At 40.8% G+C, this 23,673-nt stretch overlaps 1 protein-coding gene and 1 long non-coding RNA gene across 4 annotated transcripts in view; one reads left to right on the top strand and one right to left on the bottom strand.

Annotated features, from left to right (window-relative positions):
• Positions 1-8,508: 8,508 nt before the first annotated feature.
• On the bottom strand, positions 8,509-12,018 carry LOC148846081 (uncharacterized). The gene is made up of 3 exons (XR_016101858.1): positions 10,087-12,018; positions 9,893-9,994; positions 8,509-9,809 (listed from the first exon to the last, which is right to left on the bottom strand). It is a non-coding gene; the product is annotated as an uncharacterized LOC148846081 (long non-coding RNA).
• Positions 12,019-17,175: 5,157 nt separating this feature from the next.
• Positions 17,176-23,673, top strand: part of EDA7 (embryo sac development arrest 7) — a 46,824-nt gene continuing 40,326 nt past the window's right edge. Inside the window, exons 1-5 of one of the 3 annotated variants that reach the window (XM_088954306.1) lie at positions 17,176-17,448; positions 17,571-17,719; positions 18,522-18,620; positions 18,750-18,841; positions 20,799-20,899. In XM_088954306.1, coding sequence (XP_088810432.1) covers positions 17,593-17,719; positions 18,522-18,620; positions 18,750-18,841; positions 20,799-20,899 — 419 coding nt within the window. In that variant the 5' untranslated portion in view covers positions 17,176-17,448; positions 17,571-17,592. Of the gene's footprint in view, positions 17,720-18,521; positions 18,621-18,749; positions 18,842-20,798; positions 20,900-23,673 lie in introns of all 3 variants that reach the window. The other 2 variants (XM_088954305.1, XM_088954304.1) reach the window with 2 other exon arrangements.

Here is a 23,673-nt window from a genome sequence, read left to right as displayed (position 1 = left end):
AGTTTAGGAAACCCTAGGTCAGCCCATAGGTCGTGTGGTTGATTTGCTTGCATTTTTAAAAAAAAAAATTAATAATTCAAATTTGAATTTAAATTTCAAAATCTGAATTTGAATTTAAATTTCAAATTTCAAAATAATAATAATAATAATAATAATAATAATAATAATAATAATAATAAAATTTTAAAAAATTCAAATTTGAATTTAAATTTCAAAAATTTAAATTTCAAAATCTAAATTTGAATATAAATTTCGAATTTCAAAAAAAAAGTACAAAACAAAAAAAAATCAAATTTGAATTTAAACTTCAAGAATTTAAATTTCAAAATCTAAATTTGAATTTAAATTTCAAACTTCAAATAAAAAAATTTTAAAAAAAGAAAAAAATAAGAAATTTTTTCAATTTTCAAATTTGAGTTTAAATTGCAGAATTTAAATTTCAAAATCTAAATTTAAAATTAAAATTAAATTTTTAAATTTCAAATTTCAAAAAAAAAGAAGAAAAAAGGGGATTAAAAAAATAAGAGAAAATGAATTCAATGGTCAAAGTTTGTGGAATGAGAAACTACTTCCAACCTGAGCCACAGATAGATTAGAACCATGTGTCTCGACAATTGGACAAGATTAATGGGATGGCCCAAAGACTTGACCAAGTACTTGCATATTGTCAACAAAGTGGCCCATACCCAACCTTGTCATCCTATCCAACATGTTTCATCTGTGCAAGCCTGGCCCATCATGCTAGCCCATGCCCTGCGGCGAGCCCATGTCAACCAGTCATTCTAGACCAAGTACATGCGGCCAACAAATTTTTCCAACCCAATGGTTACCAATTCTTTCACCCATATAACCCAAGGTGGGAAAATCAGGCCAACTTCAATTATAGGGCCCAACTCCAAAAACATCCCCTACTAGATGTGCACTCTCAATGGTCTGAAGCCCAGACTCATTGGGAGCACAATGATTACCTTGGGACTTAACCGGCTCAACCATGTCAAACCAATTCACAGTCCCAACAATATTATCATCCATATAACTCCATGGCCCAGAAATTTTAGAAGCCACAAGGGCAGACCCAATTCCAATAGATGTATCCTACGAACCAACCGGCCCAACCATATTAGGCTTACCCTCAACCTCCTCAAAGTCGTACAGTAGATGACCAATTCATGTAGCTTCAACAAATAATCCTAAATCAACAGTTGTTCATCAATAGATTAGAAAGCCAAATAGGACGGCTAGCCGAAGCCAAGGCGAAGAGAGAAGTAGGGAAAATACCAAGTCAACCGGTTGTTACTCTTAGAAATCAGCCACTAGGTTTTCCTCCACAACAAATTCAACCACCTCCTAAGAACCCTTAGCCTAAAAATGCCAAAGTTGTTACAACCTTAAGGAGTGGGAGGATGTTAGAGGACCCGTGTGAGAAAAAGAGAGTTAATGAAGAAGAAAATGAGCAGGAAGACCCTAAGTTGGGAGGAGAAGAAGAAGGAAATGAAACTTTAGAAGAATAACCTTTAGTGAACCAACCCGTAGTTCCCTTTCCAACTACACTCACAGTCGAGCCGGTGCGAAAGAAGAAAGAGACTCGCAACGAGGAGAGTAGGGAAGTCCATATTAACTTCCCTCTCCTCGACACGGTCCAACATGTCCCAGCCTATGCCAAGATTTTAAAAGAGTTGTGTACTCAAATGATGGAGCCACGAGTGGCTCCACAAAGAATAATGCCCTTGGCAGATGTTAGTGCAACTCTCATAAACCACTTTCCCCCAAAAATGAAAGACCTTAGTGCTCCTCTCATAAGCTATGTCATCTCTAGAATCACATTCGATCCAGCTTTATTGGATCCAAGGGTCAGTATAAATATGCTTCCTTCCATTCATGACAGGTTCAAGATCGGCGAGTTAGAACCTACCCTAGTAATTCTGCAACTTGCTGATTGGTCAATCAAGACTCCTCGAAGTGTCATTGAGGATGTCATTGTTAGGGTAGAGAGTTGTCACTTCCCAATGGATTTTATTGTCCCAGACATGACCCCAACTGAGGAACTAAACCACATCCTGATAATCTTAAGATGTCCATTTTTAGCAATGGCCAATGCAAACACTAACTATAGATCGGGAGAAATGGACATTTCATTTGGGGAGCAGAAAGTCCAGTAAAACATTTTTAGTGCCTCTAAGTATCAAACATTGGGAAATATGAGTGCAAGGCAAATATAGTGGATGATCTTTTAGATGCCCTGTCTACCCCTTGGTTAGCCTAATTTGAACCATGTCTGTTAGAAGATGAAAGTGAGTCGAAGAGTTTAGATGAAGAAAGTGCATGAATGTGTCCAGCTGAAGACGTTAAGCTTAGCGCTAGTTAGGAGGCAACCCAATGTAGTTTTTAGTGTTTCTGCTTTTAGAATTTGAGTTTCTTTTCTTTTCTTGATTCGAGACCAGGTGGCAGACCTTGAACCCCTTAGGAAAACCCTATCCATTGTCTCCTTTTGCCCAAATCCTTTTCGCATCATTCTAGTCATGCCATCAGGGACAATGGCATTTAAGTTGGGGGTGAGGAAAGAGAGAGAGAACAAAAATTTTGAAAAAAAAAATGAGGAGCTAAGCCTTTAAATATGCAAAACTAAAATTTCACTGAAATTTAAAAATTTTTTCCATTAAAAGAGATTCCCAAACAGAAAAAGTTGATGAAACTGATAAAAGAATATTGAATTTTGTAGAAATTGGTAACGAGTGATAAGAGTCAAAACTTGTCTTATTTGAATATTTTCAAAACCATTTAGAAATTGGAAAAGACTCTCAAGTTTGCCTCTGCCAAGATAAGAAGAGAAAGATTGAGAAATTAGACAAAAAAAAATCTTCAAATTGTTAGAAATAATGGATTACCCTCAATAGTGTTGCAAAAAAATGAGAATAAAAGGTCAATGGACACCCTAGACTTAGTAATCGGGTTTGTTCACCTAAGGCAAGTGTCAAGATTCACGTCAAACGGTGGAAGGTAACAATAGAAATAAGTGTGCAAATCAAGTTCAGGGGTAGAAATCCACTATCAAAAATTGATAAGAAGAATGTATGTCTAATTTTAAAATCAATCTCAAATTATCAAGATAATCTACAAATGGAAGGGTAAATAAGATTTTTAAGCCAAGTTTCTGTAATATTCAAAGAAAGACAATTTTACCCCTTAAGCCCAATACCAGTCTATATAGAGTTTGAGAATGTTGGAATCAGGATGCTTGACTAATTCTATCAGGGAAGATCTTGAGATGACAAATATCTCTATGATCAGTGTAATTTTAAGGCTGCATTGCTAAGGGACTAGAATGTTTAAGTTTGGGGTGTGATAACTCTGCATTTTGATGCCTTAAGGGCATCAATTCAGGGGTATTTTTTGCCTTAGAATAGTCAATATGTGCCCTTGTTCCAATTAAATGCAATGTTGTGGCCTCTAAGGGTCTCTGTGCAAATTCTAGGGAAAACTAGGAAGTTTTCATGGCTGAAATGTAGATTTTGGGAAGCTGGTGTGAAGTCCAACTGAGAGGAGAGCGTTTTTGTGAAAAACTGAAAGCAGGAGGGCACTTCCTAGATGCTAAACCCAGTTTGGCACCCCTTCTACTGTATTAGCATGCTCCCCACACCTTAGCAAACCCTATGGCGCCTTTTAACCCATTCTTTTCACTCTTAACAAACCCTAGCTGCCCCTAACTGCTAAATCCTCACCTTCCATCCCTTCTAATATCCACCATCCATTCTAGGGCACTCTCATTTTAGCATCTAACCCTAAGAGCCACCTAACTTCTAATCTTCACCATTCAGCTTTTAGCCATTAAATCTCCCCAATATGGAGGTATTAATAGACTCGACAATGGGGCACAAACTCTTTTCTTTTCTAGACGCCTATAGCGGGAACAATCAAATCTTCATGGATCCCAAGGATGCCCCTCACACGACTTTCAGAACGCCCATAGGAAATTTTTACTACAAAATAATGCCTTTTGGGCTAAAGAATGTCAGGGCCACATACCAGAGGGCGATGACTAGTATTTTCCATGACATGATCCACCGAGAGGTAGAATGTTACGTAAATGATATAGTAGTGAAGGCCAAGAAGAAAGAGGAACACCCCGAAATCTTAAGGAAAATCTTCACTAAATGCCAGAAATTCAAATTGAGACTAAACCCACTGAAATGTGCATTCAGAGTGCAATCGGGTAAATTCTTGGGTTACTGAGTAGACCAAAATGGGATACATCTGGATGAAAACAAGGTTCGAGCCATTCTAGACTGACCACAGCTAGTAATCAATCCCAACTGAAGACCTTCCTCGGGAAAGTCTCCTACTTAAGAAGATTCATTCCTAGCCTTGCTCACTCGGCCCTACCGCTAATGAAATTAGTTCAAAAAGACATCGAATTCAAATGGTTCAAGGAACATGAAGACACTTTCAAACAACTGAAACGAGCATTGGCCAAAGTACCTACGATGCAGCCTCCTAAGGATGGACGAGAGTTCAGGATGTACATCACAATGGGACCGGAAGCGATAAGGTGTCTGTTGGCACAGGATGATGACAACAAACTAGAAATCCCCATCTATTACGCCAGTAGAACCCTCAAGACAGCAGAAAAAAACTATTCTCGCATGGGGCAACAATGTCTGGCCCTAGTCTTCACCACACAGAAATTTAGGCATTATATCCTTGGGCAGAAGGTGAAGCTTATGGCACGAAATGATCCGATCAAGTTTTTTATGGGCAGACCTCCCTTGTCTAGAAGGCTTGTGAAGTGGATGATGCAGCTTAGCGAATACGACGTAGAGTATATACAGCCTAAAGCCATTAAGTGTCAAGCCGCTGCCGACCTCTTGGCCATTTTCCCGTCTACCTCTGATTTTCCCATATTGAAAGAAATCCCTAGGGATCTACCCACGGTCACTCTAATAAGAGATAGTGAGTGGACCTTAACCTTTAATGGAAGTAGTACAAGCACCTCTGCCGGCGCCGGGGTGACGTTGGCTTCACTTGACGGACAGAAAATAGCCTTTTCTTTTAAACTCTAATTTTTGTGCTCGCATAATACAGCACGAAGAAGATAAGGGTGCTTGGCGATGCGAAGCTGGTGATCAGGCAACTCGATGGAAGCACAGTAGTAAAGGAGCTTAACATCCTACCGTATAGGACCTTGATATAGAAGCTGATATATGGTCTCGACGTATGCTTCAAACATCAAAATAGATCCAAAAATAGGTTCGCCGATGCTCTAGCCGTGCTAGGATCTAAGATACAAGATAGCCCCGAGCTGATAGAGATCATTGTCCAAGCCATCGATGAACAATCGACTATCACCCTAAAAATTCAAGTGGAGGTTTAAGAGCAGATAATGGTCAACGATTGGAGGCATGAGGTGATACGGAAACTAAAAGGGCAGAAAATGGAGACCCAGGACATAGGGTTGATCGCAAAATTTCAGCTGATGCAAGGGGTATTATACCATCTAGAGTCGAACGGCGTAAGGTCAAGGTGTTTAGGGAAGAAGGAAGCGGAAGCCACGCTTGGCAAAGTCCATGAAGCCACCTGTGGGGTAGCTGCGGGTCCCCTATTTTGCAAATTATAGTGATTGGGATACTATTGGCCTATGATGAAATATGATTCGGATAAAACATAATGGGAGTGTGACAAGTGCATCCCATGGACAGATAGCAAAGAATGCTTGGTGGTTTGCGATGAAGACTGGAGAGAGGTATACATAAAATACCTGCAAAAGCACATACTTCCGATCCACATTAACATAAGGAGAAAGTTATTGTCTAAGATCAAGAGATTTTACCTCCAGGACGACATGTTGTAATGGAGATCACACACGGGTAGACCTTTGTGATGTTTGGCTGGCGAGGAAATTGACAATATATTGGAGGTGGCCCACAATTTCGAACCCGCGATTCATTAGGGTCAGCTCGCCTTACACAACCATATCTTGCATCTTGGGTTCTACTAGCCAACTATGATGGAGGACACGCAACAGCACCTTCGTCCACCATTTCAAGTTCATTCGTGAAAACAAATACAAACAAAACAAATACATCTAAGATGTCCGTTAGAGACAGGGCAGCGGACAAACAAAACAAATACAAACAAGCACTAGCAACCAACTTTAAAAGGCATCTGAATTAGGTTACTATGTGCTAAAAAATATAGACATGGGTGATGATGCTGAAACCATAAATGGTTACTGGTTGAAACCTTACTTTGAATAATCATATGTTGTACTCGCATGAATATGTATGACCTCTTACCCTATAATATGTTTTCACCTCTCGACCTTTTATAGCCTGATCTCATGATTGATATTGTTTCTTTCTTTTCTCTCTTTCTATGGATTGCAAATATGTTTTTCTTTATATACATGTGCAGTTGTTTATCAGAATGAAATCATGACGCATATATCTAGATATCCTTCCTCTATTATGGTCTCTACCAAAGCCCTGGCAACCCTAGGCAATCTAATTTTGTGGTCGGTTCCATGATGTCGCATGCTCCATGCAAAGGTCCTAGCAACCCTAGGCGTAGCTCAAAACCCCGGCAACCCCAGGCACTCTATACCGCATGCTCCATGCGAAGGCCCTTGCAACCCCAGGTGCACACTCATACCCTAGCCAGTTCCAAGATGCCACGGCCAGTTCCGCAATGTCGTGGCCAGTTCCACGATGTCGCATACTCCATGAGAAGGCCTTGGCAACCCCAAGCACACACTCATACCTTGGCCGGTTCCGCGATGTCATGGCCAGTTCCACGATGCCGCATGCTCCATGCAAAGGCCCTGGCAACCCCAAGTGCACACTCATACCCTAGCCGGTTCCAAGATGCCAAGACCGGTTTCGCGATGCCGTGGCTGGTTCGACAATGCCACATGCTCCATGCGAAGGCCTTGGCAACCCTAGGTGCACACTCATTCCCTAGCCGGTTCTAAGATGCCATGGTCGGTTCCACGATGCCGCATGCTCGATCCGAAGGCCCTGGAAACCCCAGGTGCTTTCATTCCCTGGCAACCCCAGGCGCTCTCATTCCCTGGAAACCCCCAAGACACACTCATTCCCTGGCAACCCCAGGTGCTTTCATTCCCTGGCAACCCCAGGCGCTCTCATTCCCTGGAAACCCCCAAGACACACTCATTCCCTGGCAACCCCAGGCGCGCTGATATCACATGGCAACCCCAGGCTTGCACTCACATCCCCTGGCAGCCCTAGGAGGGCTCTGACAACATCAGGTATGATATCTCTCCAATCCATGAATACAAATGCTTTATTATCTACAAATGCGATTGTCTAAGAACTAAATTCAAACCACCACACATGAAGGACAATGCCCTCTTAAGGCACGACAACCCTCGACCCTTATATGGGCGGCGAAATGCAATCCCCCTACAAAGTAGCCCAACTTCCATTTTCTACAAAAATGGACCTTAACGCTCACTTCGCAGTTCATGTAGGTATTGGACAACCCCCTTCTATGAATATGTTAGTCACTTATTCACATATTTCGAGTCAGCTCATTCACATCCGAAAGTATCTCAGAATGACGAAATAACATTGTTCGATTTCTCTAACAGTCTGTGATAAAGTTTACTATGCTTGTGCACGATTGCGATAGAGTCCAACGGGCGTTTGACTCTAAAAGACTTGAATTCTATTGACATCCATGAAACTATTGGGGGACTGCGTTAACAGGAAATATGACCCCTACCACAATAAAACTTGGGACGACAAACTTCACCTGCCCAATAATAACAATGACACTCCACTTGCAAACAACACTCAACCCTCCCAAGGTTTGGTTGCAATAAACTAAATGCCCACTGCATAGCTCATAAAAGGCCCCACTCCTCTAAGGTATGGCAACCCGTAGTCCTAGGAAGGCTAACAAAACTACAATAGTGTTCCTTCGCCCACAAAAGACACAAGTTCATTTCTAGGCATCAACGCACACCCCACACTTCAACTCTTTTGCTTGGTGCTCTCCCGCACCTGACAATGTTTCAATACATGTGAAACCCTCTTGCTTAGTTACTTAAGCCATATAAGATTATTTGAGTCAACTCCTCCTGATTGCGATGATGAATTGCGATAAAATCATAACATACTTACACTCGAACACAATGAAGCCCAACAGAAGACTCGTTAACCAACACTTACTGATGCAACCCTTTCATGCGATGATCACAAGCACAACACTCCTTCCCCAGGAACATTTGACGGTTACATCGAATTGCCAAAGACTAAGGAATACGCGTGATCCCCACCTCCATAAACAGCCTACACTGAATAGTTGATTACACCCGAAGGTGATCACTGGCGGTTTAGTCCTTTACTCATACAAACAAACTAAGCGCAAATGACTTAGTCTCCGTCGAAGCGTAAACCAATACCAGTCAGCGTAAGCATATGTCATTTGCGATAAACATTCATCGTTTGGGATACACATATGCATTTCGCTAGTAGCGATAAAGCTTCACCGTTTGTGTTAATCATTTCATCATTTATGACAAAGTCTTCTACAGCGATGATGCATCACAACAAAATGAAAACTATACATCGTGAGTTTTACTAAAGTGCAGTAGTGCAAAAATACAAGGTGGTCTGGCAATGACATGTTACAATGAAAGTTATTTGGCCCATTCCTTGCGTATAGCAACTATTGTGTCTACCACCCCACTGATCTCCTCGTACTTCCTCAAGGAGTCCAACTCCACCCCGTAATCCTCTAGGATCCGCTCTTACTGTGCACACTCGTCCCTCAAAGTCGCCAGCCTTTCAATAGCCATCTTCATGCTGGCCTCAACAACCAAGTGTCGTCCTCGAATGTCTTTCAAAGAACGAAACAAGTCTACCTGAGGGATGTCACGGCCCGCCTTTCAGAGAACGTGCACAAGCACCACAATACGCCTTTCGGTTCGCCCCATACGACAAGAAAGCACGATAGGCTTCCATCCGGCAAGCAAAATCGGCCCATGATAATTCCTCCGATGCTTGACTCATTATGCGACTCATCAAGGTTGCCATAGTATTCAGAGCAGGACCCACGAACTCAGGATGCAACTTTCCCTTCGGCAACCACCCCGCCTGAATCACATGGGGAGCGAATGAGGCAACAACACTAGATATGCTATACCTCACCTCTTTGCCTTGGACCAACACCGGATCCACCATTGGGAAATGCAAAGGAGGATGTTGTGGTGATCACAGTACTCCAACAGTTGCCGCCAGATCTGAAGCAACTCTTCTTCATACGATAACTCTTCAGGAGGGAGAGTAAATTCAAGACCCTTCCCTGCGCTTCCGGGATAATGCTCCAGATCACCGGCAACTTCCAGTCAAAAAGAAGCATCACCACCATTGATCATAGTCTCCCCCTCCCCAGCACCACTGGATGCGTTAACACTATCGGCAGCGGCAACGGCTTGCAGATCGGATACCAGTGCACACGAGCCCCTTGCCATTTGCCCAGCGTGAGGTGTTGCCGATGTTGCCTCATCTCGAATGTTCTCGTTAGAACCCACACCCCCTACACCAACCATAGGCTCAGCCCTGGGGGTTGTTCGTCCCTTAATTCCCCCGCCGCACCACCGACAGGCTCAGCAAATGAATTTTGCAACAATTCAAACACAAACAGTTAGTCTATTGGACTCACACTAAAGCCTAAAGGAAGAGAGAGAATAAGGGAGAGTTAACACGAAAAGAGTCACAACTTACCCCATGGCCCGCCTCATCGACCTTGACAACATCATTATCGAGCCGTGTACCGCTGCGATTTACCCGCTTCAGAAGTATAGAAAACCCAACAGTTAGTTACCAAGGCATACAACAAAGGGTGACGTGCCCATACAGGTTTGCCAAGTTACCAAATTTTGCTCGTTGTCGGCACCAAGCAAGACGCCCGTTGAATGGTCCGCAGAACTTACGGAACTCTCACTGATGACCCGTCCGCTTCCGCTCTCCACTAGCTGCAATAACGACGAATGAACACATTAGCAAAATTGTGCTTATGACGCAGAAAAAGCGATAGATCGTAGTCATCGCAAAAAAGGGGGATTACCATGTCACCAACTTCATGGAAGCACCTCCAGTGCGGAGCTGCCCTCTTCTTTATCCGCCCACTCGAGAAATGGATGATGACCCCTGCGGTGGAGGGACCCAAGAGTGGCGATCCCAGAGAGCCTTTGGTCGCTGGCGCAATCGCATCTACAGATGTCGCAGGCTAAACCTTTGGACTACCAGCGGATAGCTGCGAAGGAGTGACAGTGGAAGAATTCGTCACATCTACAGAATGCGATAGACGGGGGACCCGCATAGATCGTACCCTTTTGGTAATCGACGAGCGGCTACTCTACCCTTCTTCTATCACCAGCAGGACCCCCTTGCATTTGCCTGCACCCCTTGCTGAAGGATGCGTTGCGATATAAATAGGGACGGCACCCCGGTTGGTAACGTGATCCTCTGGAGGCTCTAGGACGTGGCGAGGTCTAGGGGATTTCCTGATGAGCTCCTGGAAACCCGCCAGCAACGCACAGAGATAGGCCAATTGCAGGGCCTCGCATCGTGGCTCCCTGTAGAAACTGACAACCGGAAAACGCGAACAACCCGGGAAGGTTCGATTGTATCGACGGACCCAGAACACAGCCTCTCCAGTAGCCTAATATAAACTACCCACCGAGATCGTCATATCCGAATCGGCGCATTACCCGATCTAGGCGATACATAGCCGGTTGCGATTCACCATTGCGATCGAGATACACTATCACCCCGGGCCATGTGATCAACCGGCTGATGCCCACTACGACATTATTCACATCTAGAGCGCAATGTTGGTCTACGTCGACAGCGACAGGCACGCTAGCACAAAACGGCATAGCATGGGGAACTGTCTAGGAATAGGGCCTCCACTTAACCCACCCAGGGAAGCCAACTAGACACCGATCTCAGCTATCTGGAAGCTTTTATGGCGACTGGCTTGTAACCATCGTTTCCCCCTACGAGCCTCAAAGGTCTTGTTCTCGAACCCATCCCCTGTAGAGTCGCCATGGGAACACTGCGACGTGCAAGCGGACGCGGGGTCACTGCAAGATCGAGCTACTCACAGAGGAACAATGCACAAATATAATTGACGCGATGTTTGCAACTCAGATCCACTAGCTGCTTCACTGTGTCACCTAGCTGCTCGCACAAATACCCCATGAACATGGAAGCCAGGAGAAGCTGGTGACCAGTCGTGGTAAGGATGGCAAGGGAAACCAAAGAAGTACACAACCCATAGTCTAGCAGACCCGGGAAGACGAGTCGGGATAGCACATATTGAATAAACTCGGCAAGATGGCATTGACTATCCCTACCCCTCACTATCACATCGCAACTGTCATGCAACTCGAACCAGAACTCTATCCAGTGTTCTAATGACATCTTTCCGCGAGATGTGGTCTGGTCCTCTCGCGCCTTGAAGGAGCCTATCGCATGAAGCAATTTGTCTCACAACTCCCTGTAATCCACAGGGATGAACTTGATGTGTTGCAGATGATGGGCGGACAGAGCACCACCAACAGGCAACGCCAACAAAGCGGCCGTGTCCTCAATCGTCACTGTGAACTCTCCAAACGTCCCAACAAATGTGTGTGTGCGACAATACCAAAATTCCACCAGATGACCATTGATCCGAATGCCCACAAAGGCATAGCAACTCGGTACCTAGAACATGGTCGAATATGCCTTCTATACCTCTTGCCACAGGAACAGGAGGCCAAAACCCCTATTCCCCGGTAGCGGCCAAAGTTGTTTCCCGTTTCGAAAGCATTTTAGCCATGTTAACCGTTCTCACAAAATCGACGAAAGGGCACTCGACCCTCTTCTCAGTTTTTCTTCTCTCCTCCCTCTCAACAGTTCTAATGTCCCGGTGGCGACGTAGAGCCATGGGTAGAAATCCAATCGAACCTCAAAAGAGTCAATGACGCAGAAATTATCTTCGCCCACTGAACACAAACACGCCCGGTATGCTCACACCCTCTTATAAGAACTTTCTTCAATACTAACGCGTGTCGCAGAGTAAACAGCAATGAGACATACGAACAGACGCACTCAAGTCTCGACGGGTTATTAGAATGAAAGCAACCATGTAAAATTCCCCAAATACCCCCAGCAAGGCGGGAATGGCAGGCCACATTAATTCAAAAGGCACGCCCTGTCAATAACCGTCTTTCGACCGTGTTGAGCACCGAATTCGTTTTGAATACACGCTTGAAGCGTAATAATTTAGGAAGCGTAGAATCGAGCAACGCTATCAGAAATTGCCAGCTGTTCAGAAATATCTAACCATTAAGTCCTGACGGGAGAATGACTTGGACCGCGTCATCGATTCGGATGCATATTGACAATACTACAATACAAAAAATTTGCTCTTTTTTTTTTCTTTTCAAACCATTCTTGGACTCGATGGAAGGGGTAGTTAGAGGGTGCTCTTGCGTTATTGTCACGAGTCACTTCTTCACGGCGCCATCAAACACCTAGCATCATGCCTTCAGGGTGTCACTATATGTGTCATGGGTGGACTATACATGTATTTTGTAAGGGGAGTTGCCAATGATATTATTGTAATTACATAGTATGATTTTTCATCATTTTGATGTTTTCTATCGTCATTTCCCTAAAAGCTTATCGTATTCTTTGAGAGGAGATAGGTAGTCTGAATGAGATCATAAGTGTGTAAAGGTTAAGCACGAGATCCTCTCGACACTGTACTGTGTGCTTGTACTTACCAATGATTAGTGCAATACAAGTTGCCTCTTGTCTAATTTGTGTGCCTTTTTGTTGCCTTTTGTGTGTCGTTGCTTGCATTTGTAGGCTTTCTCAACCCCATAGACCGCCGCACGGGGCCTCATCGCTTAGCCACGTAACAATTGGTATCAGAGCATGTTGCTCCTCAACTCTCGTGACCCTTGCATAGCAACACTAGTGGTAGGCAACTCGCCATAGACAGCTCGCCACATGCAGCTCACCATAGGAAACTCACCATAAGCAGCGCCATAGGCAGCTCGCCATAAGCAACTTGCCACAGGCAGCTCGCCACAAGCAGCTCGCCATAGGCAACTCGCCATAAGCAGCTCATCACTAAGGCAAGTCACCACCGGGTCAAATAATGATGTACTTAGCCAAAAAAAATTTATATCACAAAACATTGGTACGTGACCAAAAACGGTTACATCAATTGGCGCCGTCTGTGGGAACACGCTACAAAAAGCTAAGTTCTCATCTTATAAAAGCTAATTTCTCATCATACAAAAGCTAAATTCTCATCTTACCAAAGCTAAGTCCTCACTTTTTAGAAATTGAAGCTATCGCTTTATAGTTTACATTTTTTATAAACTCAAAGACTATGCAGGGAGCTAACGAACTAAGTAACATAGGCACCCTTACCGGTTGTGGCTTCCGCGGGAGTTGGCGGCCAACAGACTACATAGGCACCCTTACCGGTCAAGCCTTCCAAGGCTCCCATGTGAGCTGACAACCTAAAGTTATTAGTGCTGCCCCCGAAGGTCGAGCTCCTAGTAGCTTCTTGTAGGAGTGGGTGACCAACATTACAAAGCTGATGCAGCACCATCATAGCTCGACACCTCACAGGCCAAGCCTACGAGCCACATTACTACTTAAGACCCGACCGCCTCTCTGGCACGGGCAAAGTCAAAAAAGAGTAAACTATGAGTCACTCCCAAAGCCTACGGGCCACATTACCGCTTAAGACCCGGTCGCCTCTCCGGCACGGGCAAAAGTCAAAGAAGAGTAGACTACGAGTCACTCCCAAAGCCTACAGGCCACACTAGGAATTGGATCAGCACTTACTAGCTCGTCAACTTACTGGCCAAAAGAAATCTACTCCCTTCGCTGAGTTACTCTCAGCTCGGGAGTGGGGGCAATTGATGAGGGCAGATTTGGCCCTCTAGTGGAATTGTGACACATGGCACCTCATGCCAATTAAGTGTGGCCTCTTGACAGCTCGCCATAGGTAGCTCGCCATAGGCAACTCGCCATAGGCAGCTCGCCACATGCAGCTCGCCATAGGCAACTCACCATAAGCATCTTGCCACAGGTAACTCGCCATAAGCAACTTGCCACAGGCAGCTCGCCATAGGCAGCTCGCCACATGCAGATAGGCAACTCACCATAAGCAGCTTGCCACAGGTAGCTCGCCATAAGCAATTCGCCACAAGCAACTCGCCATAAGCAGCTTGCCTCAGGCAGCTCACCATAGGCAGCTCGCCATAAGAAACTTGCTATAAGCAGCTCATCACTAAGGCACGTCATCACCGGGTCAAATAATGAGGTACTTAGCCAAAAAAAATTTACATCACAAAACATTGGTACGTGACCAAAAATGGTTACATCACATGCCATGCCGGCCCAACATGACCCGTTTTACACCTCTAATCCTAACATCGTTCCCCTATTTTCCCCTTCTCTCCCAAACCTAGAACTAAACGCATCTCCCCTGGCTCTTCTCTCTCTCATGCACACCCTTTCTCCTCTCTTCATAGTTAATTAATAGAACATAGAAGTTTGGCAGCCCTAATTGATTTTTAAATCTTGAAATGGAAAGTACTTCATGACCTAGGTTTTTCACTATGTCTAAAAGAAATGGTAGTTGTTTTTGCAAGATATCTTCATGCATTCATTTTCTATTTCCAGTTCCCTCAACAGCTCCGCTTATATCACCCTCAAATAATTTGTGGGGTAATCACATGACCATTGGTGATGATAGAGAGTTGCAACATTTCTTTTGGTGCCTACCAAGGCATGCAGCATGTGTGTGGCTTTCGGTTTGAAAGGTTGGATTGATGAGCAAATAATACAAATCACCAAACAAAAGAGAGACTTTTAGTGGATGTTAGAAGAGAAAGAAGGGAGACTTGCATGCATTTTTGTGGGTTTCAATATACAATTGATGCATTTAAGCTACTCTTTAAAAAAAAATTGTTTAGGAGATTAATGTTGGATTTTAATCTCATAAGAGATTAAATCCAATGGGTTTGATTGGTCAATTACATGAGAAATTTCACCTGTACACTTGTTTGAAAAAATCAGTTTTTCTTTTACAAAACCCAGTTTTGAACTTGTCCCACATTGGAAAATTATAAGTTTTGTTTTCAATATTTTAATAGGAGTTGATTTGCACTCCTTAGAATTAGTAGAGGAGAGTATGGGGATTCGATAAATGGGTTTGATTGGTCAATTACATGAGAAATTGCACCTGTACACTTGTTTGAAAAAATCAGTTTTTCTCTTACAAAACCCAGTTTTGAACTTGTCCCACATTGGAAAATTATAAGTTTTGTTTTCAATATTTCAATAGGAGTTGATTTACACTCCTTAGAATTAGTAGAGGAGAGTATGGGGATTTGATACCACGCAGCGCGCGCGCACGCGTGTGTGTGGCGCAATGAGGCACTTTAGAGGCGCACTTTGCTCGCACTTTGCTCGCGCGCACCCGCGTGACTTGCGATGGGCGGCTTTGTTTTTGGTACATTGATGACCGTTGATCACCATTGATGAGATCAACGGTCACGATTCGATCGAGTGTGATCAAGAGGTACAATTCAAAGTTAACAGTCACCAACTGTTAACAACTTTTTAAGGAGCATGAATCAACGGTACATTGATGACCGTTGATCACCATTGATGGGATCAACGGTCACGATTCGATCGAGTGTGATCAAGAGGTACAATTCAAAGTTAACAGTCACCAACTGTTAACAACTTTTTAAGGAGCATGAATCAGACTCCAAAAACACAATTTCGAAAATCACTATCTCTCTCTCACTCAGTCCGATCTGCTACAGTCTCACAGAAGGTTTCTTTGGAGACTCTTCAACTTTGTTGATTGCAGATTCTCGCCCAAGGCTCTGTTGTATCCTGGGAACGAATTTGCCTATAACCCAACAACAAACTCAGTAAAACTGAGTGGGGGCAAATAACGTTCTAAAGACAGTGTCTTCAGACGCACTTCAGAGCTTCTCCTCCTAAGTTACAGTGACCCCATCTTCCCCAACAATTAAAAAAATGGTTTGGTTTACATTTAAGCAATAAACCTGGTCAAGCTCCACAAATACATTAAGGCCATGTTTGCTTCACTACTACGGGCCTCATTCTCTTAATTCTTGCTCATTCTAGGCAAGAATGAATAGCATTAGAGTGTTTGGTTACAAAATTCTTGCCAATGACCACATTCTTTTTAGAATGAAAAATCAACCCATAGCACAAAAATTGGCTTGCTTGCAGCATGAAAAATAATCAATTATAAAATTGTTGTTGTAAATATTTACTTTTGCAAAAGCACTTTTATAAAAGTACTTTTATGAAAACACTTTTATAAAAATACTTTTACGAAAACACTTTTATAAAACTACATTTACATGAAAGTACTTTTATGAAAGAAATTTTATGAAAGTACTTTTACATAAAAGAACTTTTATGGAAGTATTTTTACAAAAGCACTTTTACGAAAGTACTTTTATAAAAACACTTTTACGGAAGTACTTTTATAAAAATACTTTACTAAAACACTTTTGTTTAGGTTGTAGTGCACTTCCAATCACATTGAAACATGTTAGCTATGGATGACCCCTAAAGTCGCATGTGCAAATGTTTTAAACAGTAAGCTTCGGCCCATTAATTCCTATTTTCTCCATTTTTTAAATTTAAAAAATTAAAAGTGAGAAGAAACACTCGCTTTGGCAAGTCTTACTATAGGTAGATTTTTTGATAGCCCAATAGACAAGGAGACAATGTTGAGCTTTTGGGGCCTAGTTTTTAAATATGAATACACAAATATTTTAAACGGTAAGCTTTGCCCCTTTATTTCCTATTTTTTTCATTTTTTAAAATTTAAAAAATTAAAAGTGAGAAGAAACACTCACTTTGGCAAGTCATTCTAGGTAGATTTTTTGACAGCCCAATAGACAAGAAGACAATGTTGAGCTTTTGTGGTCTTGTTTTTAAATATGAAAACATATTTTAAACGGTAAGCTTTGCACTCACAAGTCTTTCTAAGTAGACTTTTTGACAGCACAATAGACAAGAAGACAGTGTTGAGCTTTTGGAGTCTTGTTTTTAAATAGGAAGGCGTTTGGTTCGAGTATATTGGGTTGGGATGTTAAAAACAGCCGCAAAGCCAAAAACTTCGTTTGGAGTTTTCTTATTTTCGTCTTTTTTGGTCATTCTACGCGTTCGTCTTTACATCTTTCGGTCTATGCTATATAAAAGGAAAAAGACCAATTTTTGGCAGACCAAAAGACGCGCCAAACGCGTATCGGAGGAGAGATCCGATAAATCCACAAAAGCGAAAAAACGCTCCTATTAATTTTCTAATTCTTCCGTTCATAGGGCGGCACTCTACTGAAACCCCCATCTCTCTTTGCAGGCAAGTAGCTTCCTTTTCTCCTTTGTTTCTCTTCCTTGTTCTCTCTATGGTATGCCTCGGTTAAGCTTCTCCAGTCTGTTTTAAAGATTAGCTTTGATTGGGTCTGTTTGGATTCAGCCCAGTTCGTTGAGGAGTTAGTTAAACATGGCTTCCAAGGGAGGCAGCCTTAAGTCGACCTCCATTAATGGCGTAAAGATGTATTCTGTATCGGGCGGAAGCTCTGTGCCTGATTGGAAGAAAAAGAGGCTGAAAAATATTCGGAAAGATAAAGGTTGGTTCCCTTTCCCTTGTCCTGTCCTCTTTTTTTGTTTGTTGGTTTTACGAGAATGTATCCTAGTGGGCAATCCACCATTTAATAATTCTATTAGGTGTTCTGAATGTAATCTTATGCTATTCGAATTCGACCACTCAATGAGCACCGACCATACGAAATTCTGAAAAACTCCAAAAATCCCCCTTTTAAAATAGGAAAGGAAATAAAAGGAAGGTTTAGGTTTAGTATGACCTTAGATAGAGCAGAATGGAAGAACAAGGTTCGTGCTGCCGAACCACTTTGGTGGGATTAGGCAGATGTCGATGATAATGAAGGAAATTTAGTAAATAGACTACATTATGTGTTGTGCTTACTATTTTAAACAGATTCTGCCTTGGAGGTGTAATTGGTTTTGCAAAATTTACGAAATTACATGATTTGGTTTCTTGTCTGAGCACTTAACCCACGTGTTTCTATAAGGTGGATGAATCACAAAGCATGCTGTTAACTGCGATTTGATATTTTATTCTAGCCTATATTTTTATATTTTTTGATAATTTCTAGCCTATATTTTTATTGCATCTTTACATGTACATACAACACTTGATAATCACATGCGTTATGAAGGGTGTATTTTCTTATACAATATAATGGATTCCATGGCTCTTAATTAAATCTATGAACTAAGAAAAGGCAAAATGTAATTGCAATTGTAGACACCTCTCCTCTTATGTTCTTTTAATTGAATAGTTATATTTCCCGATCAATCAATGATGTCTTTTAAGTAACTTTGCATATTTTTTGCTGTTTTCATAATTAGACTACAGACGGAGGGTTGATTTGATCCAGGATCTGGGGTTTGAAACTGCAACAACCAAGATCAAGGTGACTCCTGACGGAGAATTTCTTATAGCATCTGGTAATTAAAGGTTCATACTATGTTTGTATACTTTTTGGTTGTTGTTGTATCTACAGAGTTGTTATATGTTATGCTTGTACGGTTCATTGACTTCATGCTAATTATTCAGGTTTTTTTTTTGATATCCAGGTATCTATCCTCCACAAGTTAAAGTATTTGAGCTAAGGGAATTGTCGTTGAAGTTTGAAAGGCACTTGATTTCTGAGATAATAGATTTCCAGGTGCTTACATTTACCATTTGGTCTGAAATGCCAATTATTTTTCAATTTTTAAGAACAACCAAGACAGATTTATTGATAATGCATAATGACTATCTACTATTTCCTTATTTAGACCCTTCCAGTGAAGCTATAGGAAATGAATCTGACATGGTAAATCTTGCTTGCCATTTCATCAAATGGCAAATTGTGTGGATGAGAGAGGAGGATGGAGGCTTGGGTTTGGGTAGGATTATTATGCTTAGGAATTCCTCTCTTGGGAAGGTGGCTATGGAGATTACCAAGTTTGATAGGTTGTGGCATAAGGTTCTTATTAGCATTCATGGTTTAATGAATAATGGTTGGATGTTAACTTAATGCTAGAGCAACCCTTGCATCATTCTTGAAATGTATTCACTTCCTTTCTTCCTTCTTCATAATTCATTAGAATTGATGCTGCTTCTGGAGATAGAACTAAATTGTGGGAAGATTCCTAGTGGAGGATTTACTGTCAAAAGGATTAATTCCCTTCTATCCATCCGTCTTTACAAATAAAAGCAAACTCATTTCTCAGTAGTTTTGTCTATCATTGAGTCTTGTATGCTTTTGGAATTTTCTATGATGGTAGAATTTGGACCACAACTCTTCTGGTTTGTTCTTTTGTGTTCGTATTTTAAAGCTTTAGTCAGATTCTGCCCATTTCCTGTGAATGCTGTTTTGTTCTTTTATGTTCGTTTTTTAAAGCTTTAGTCAGATCCTGCCCATTTCCTGTGACTGTTTTGTGTGGTCCAATTTTTATATCTTTCTGTTTGGACACTATACACATGATGACATGAAGATTAGCACTTTTGAAAATCTTTAAAAGAAAAGATCCTATTGGCAAACTGTGGCTAACTCCTTACCCCCTAGGTATCCAACTTGTTATGAACTATGCTTCTCAGTCTAATCAAGATGAATTTTGATGTCTACATTCTTGCTAACCCAGGGGAACAAGGATTAGGTTTAGAAACCTTGAAGGACATATCTTGGCAGTGTTCTCTGGTCCCATTGGATAATAGTGATTACCCAAGAGCAGGACTCAACATGGATTATAGCTGGATAGAAGTCTAAGCTTCAGGAATTTAATAGTGGAAGGAGATTCCCATGTAGTAGTTACAAAGGATATTGGGGGTTCATGGCAGTAAAAAAAATCCAAGATATAAAAAAGATGGATAGGGAGATGGAAATCAAATATAGTTGGACACCAAGATCAGCCAATTGTATGGCTTATGCATTTGCAATTGTAGTTTTAGCTTCATATTCCAAGTTGGATAGAAAATCCAAAACATTCAATTGTAGTTTTAGCCAATTGTATTTGATTTCCATCTCCCTATCCGATTGAATGTATGCGCATTTGCAATTGTAGTAGTTACAAAGGATATTGGGGGTTCATGGCAGTAAAAAAAATCCGAGATATAAAAAAGTTGGATAGGGAGATGGAAATCAAATATAGTTGGACACCAAGATCAGCCAATTGTATAGCCATAAATTCAATTGAATGTATATGCATTTGTAGTTGTAGTTTTAGCTTCAATTTCCTCTCAAAACATGGCAAATCATCATATTTAAAAGATAAAAGTATTTTAAATATACATTTCAATATTTTGAAAATTAATTACTAATATAATAGGTATTTAATAGAGCAATTTCATATCAATTAGCAACTAAAGAAGGCTATAATTTTATATGATAAAATTTAAGATAGAAAGTAAAAGAGGGAAAAAAACCAAGGATGGAGATGCTGTTTTATTTAATGTCGGAGAGAGGGGGGAGGGGGAGGGAGTACATGTTTTTGGGGGCTGTTTTTCTTTGTCTGGGTATTTATTATCACCTCTTTTGTATTCTCTGTCCTTCAACTTAATAATTTTTTTTTTTATTTAATACCAAAAAAAATTCAATGGTAGAAGTGACACATTGTTTTCACTTTTTTCTGCTCAAGTAGATATTGTCTGATGATTATTCAAAGATTGCATTCCTGTGTGCTGATCGTTCTGTCTGCCTGCATGCAAAATATGGAAGCCACTACAGCTTACGGATTCCAAGGTTTTTTTCATCCTTCTTTCAGAATATAGTGTTAATATTTTCTGTTCTTGTATTAGAAGTTATTTTGTTTGCTACCTTTTTTTGTGTCTCTTGAATAATCATGGATGTTTCAATATAAATTTTCTTTAACCAAATTTTGTATCGCCATCTTCTCTTAATACGATCTAGTGGTTGGTATCTAAGGGATATGATGTTAAGGACTATTTCTGCAAGGAGTCTAATTCTTTTGATGACTTCTAAAATATGTTACAAAAAAAGCTTGATATTTAGTATTAAAGTACTGATAACCTTTGTTTTGCTTCTGAAAAAGCCTCAGAATAGTCAGTCTTCCAATTACCGAATAGAACTGTTTCATCAACTCATAATGTAATGAAACAATTGAGGAGTAATACTGATTCTAAGACTGATTAAGGGTAAATATTATTATAAAAAGTTCTTCTCTCAGAAACTAGCGAGGCTTTAAAAAAATATCTTGATATGGTATTAGCATTGTCTGACCTCAGCCTCTTTCTTCATCCTCGTTAGTGATTTTGCAACTGGCTTTCTTTAGAATGTACAAGGGAATCAGGGTCAAGTATGGGTCAATCATTTCTCACCTTCAATATGTGGATTATTCTTTGGTATTTTAGAAGCTTCTTATGATCAAGTGTAAAAGTTAGGTTTATTATTCATTTATGGCATTTGAAGATCGAAGTATTATCTCCTACCATTCTTCTGGTTGCATCGAAAAAATAAAGGTTTAACTTTTTACTATTATTTTTATTTCAAGCTGAGGTGTCTATGGTGCTTACATTGTTTTAAGTTTAATTAAATATTTAGTGTTAATTAAGTTCTGCACGTTAAAATCTATATTTCTGTTGACAGAACATCATAAGGACATTCCTGAAAGTTAGGAGAAAATATGATAATATGCCAATAAGTGAAAAGCTTGCGATGTAAAACTTGCTGAAACTGAGAGTTGGTGTGATACTGAGATGTGCTAAATAACATATTTATTAAAAATAAACAGAACTGTATGTACAAGTACAGTCTCTCAAGGAGATAAATCATGGTTTGAACATATTGCCTAGACTATGAATTTCTTGCTATTTTAAAGACCTAATAATTCCTAAGGGAATATTGAGGTGTGGTGCCCATTAGAAACTGAATGAAATTGGAACATGCATATATAATAGAAACTTTGTTACTGCAAAGAGATTAGCAGAGTACAACATCAAGCCTAATAGTGTAGGGCAAGACCAGAAACAGGGTCTCCCATACTATCAAGAAAAGAGGATTAGGAGGCAGCCCAAAAACTGGTACCTGGAAATAAAGTGTATGGTGGAAGAGATACTCAAATATCATGCCAGACCTCTCAATAATTATCCATAATTTGTCACCTAGATGCTTAGGCGGGTGCCTAGGCGATGGATTTTTTTAATTAAAAAACATGTATCCTAGGGTAGTTCCCTAGGTTCCATAACCATATTTCCTTAATAATTATCCATAATTTTCATAAGTATTAAACTTCATGTTAAAGTCTAGGAAATCACATGTATTCACGAGAAGAAAACAGAAAGAAAAGAAAATTCAAAAAATATAGGGCTGAAGCCCTATTCTTGTTATAGGAAAAGAAGAAAAGAAATAGGTGGAAGAAGAAGAAGAAGATGTGGAAGAAGAAAATGTGTTAATTAGACAAAAAATCAAGTTCTTCCTTATTGGTTCAGGTTTTGAAGTCTTTGAGGATTCAATACAGCAGTTGGCAATGTCTATGTTGATTAAACTCTAATAAATAAGAAAATAGTAAAAAGAAATATGTATATAAACACACAAAATGAATATTTTAGTTTAATAATGCCTATTTTATAATTATAATCTCAAAAGGTTAAGAATATAAAAGTATTTTATAACATAGTATATAAAACTGCTTGGCATTTAGGCAAGGCGAGCCTCCAAGGGCACCTTGTCACCAAGGTATCGCCTTGACAACCATGCCTTCCATCAGCATTGATTTCTAAGTTTCCCTCAACTGGTTAAGGTTTAGATATCTATGGGCATCATTCATCTGACCTTGTAGGCAAATAGTGTGCTTTGGTTTAGGGAATTATATTTCCTAGATACTTTTTTATGAATAGCAAAACTGCCATGGTTTTCTGTCCACCGACCAAGTTTCACCAGTGAATGGCTGCCTATATGATGCTTCTTTTTCAAACCTCCATCCGAGATTGCTTATTGTTCTCCATTATCTTACCGTGGGGCTTCAGAGACTTATCAACCATTTTCTCCTTATTCTTTTCTCTAAAACCATTATTGCCTATGTTCAATGATCCACTGATCTCCTTGAAAGTCTTCCATTGGTTATCATTCTATTCAACCCATGTGGCTTCTCTGTGTTGTTGATAAACTTCTTTCTACAAAACTCCTCAGATACTTCAAGCTATGGACTGTAGCCTCCTGGTACCGCTTCACTTTCAACTCCATGAGATTTCTCATCAATCCTACCGGCCCATCCAACTCATTTGTCTTTTTATTCCCATGGGTTCTCTATTTATGCCCAACAATAAATACCACAGCTGCTGCAAAGTAGTGAGAGTTTTTCATATTGGAACGGATGCCAAATGGATTCCCTCTTACTTTTCAATTTGTATGCCGAATAGGTTCAATGGAGACTTTCTCAGGACCTTCAACCTGTGCTTCTCTCTCTGCAATATTATCCAAACAACTTCTAATAACATCTTTGCATTGTACTCAAACTTCTTCCTCCACAGGCCTTTAACCTTTCCAATAAGACCATG

This window comes from Nelumbo lutea, chromosome 7 (assembly GCF_056320005.1).
Source record: "Nelumbo lutea isolate HS-2025 chromosome 7, American lotus-T2T, whole genome shotgun sequence".
NCBI lineage: Eukaryota > Viridiplantae > Streptophyta > Magnoliopsida > Proteales > Nelumbonaceae > Nelumbo > Nelumbo lutea.
This window is presented reverse-complemented; position numbering and strand designations above follow the sequence as displayed.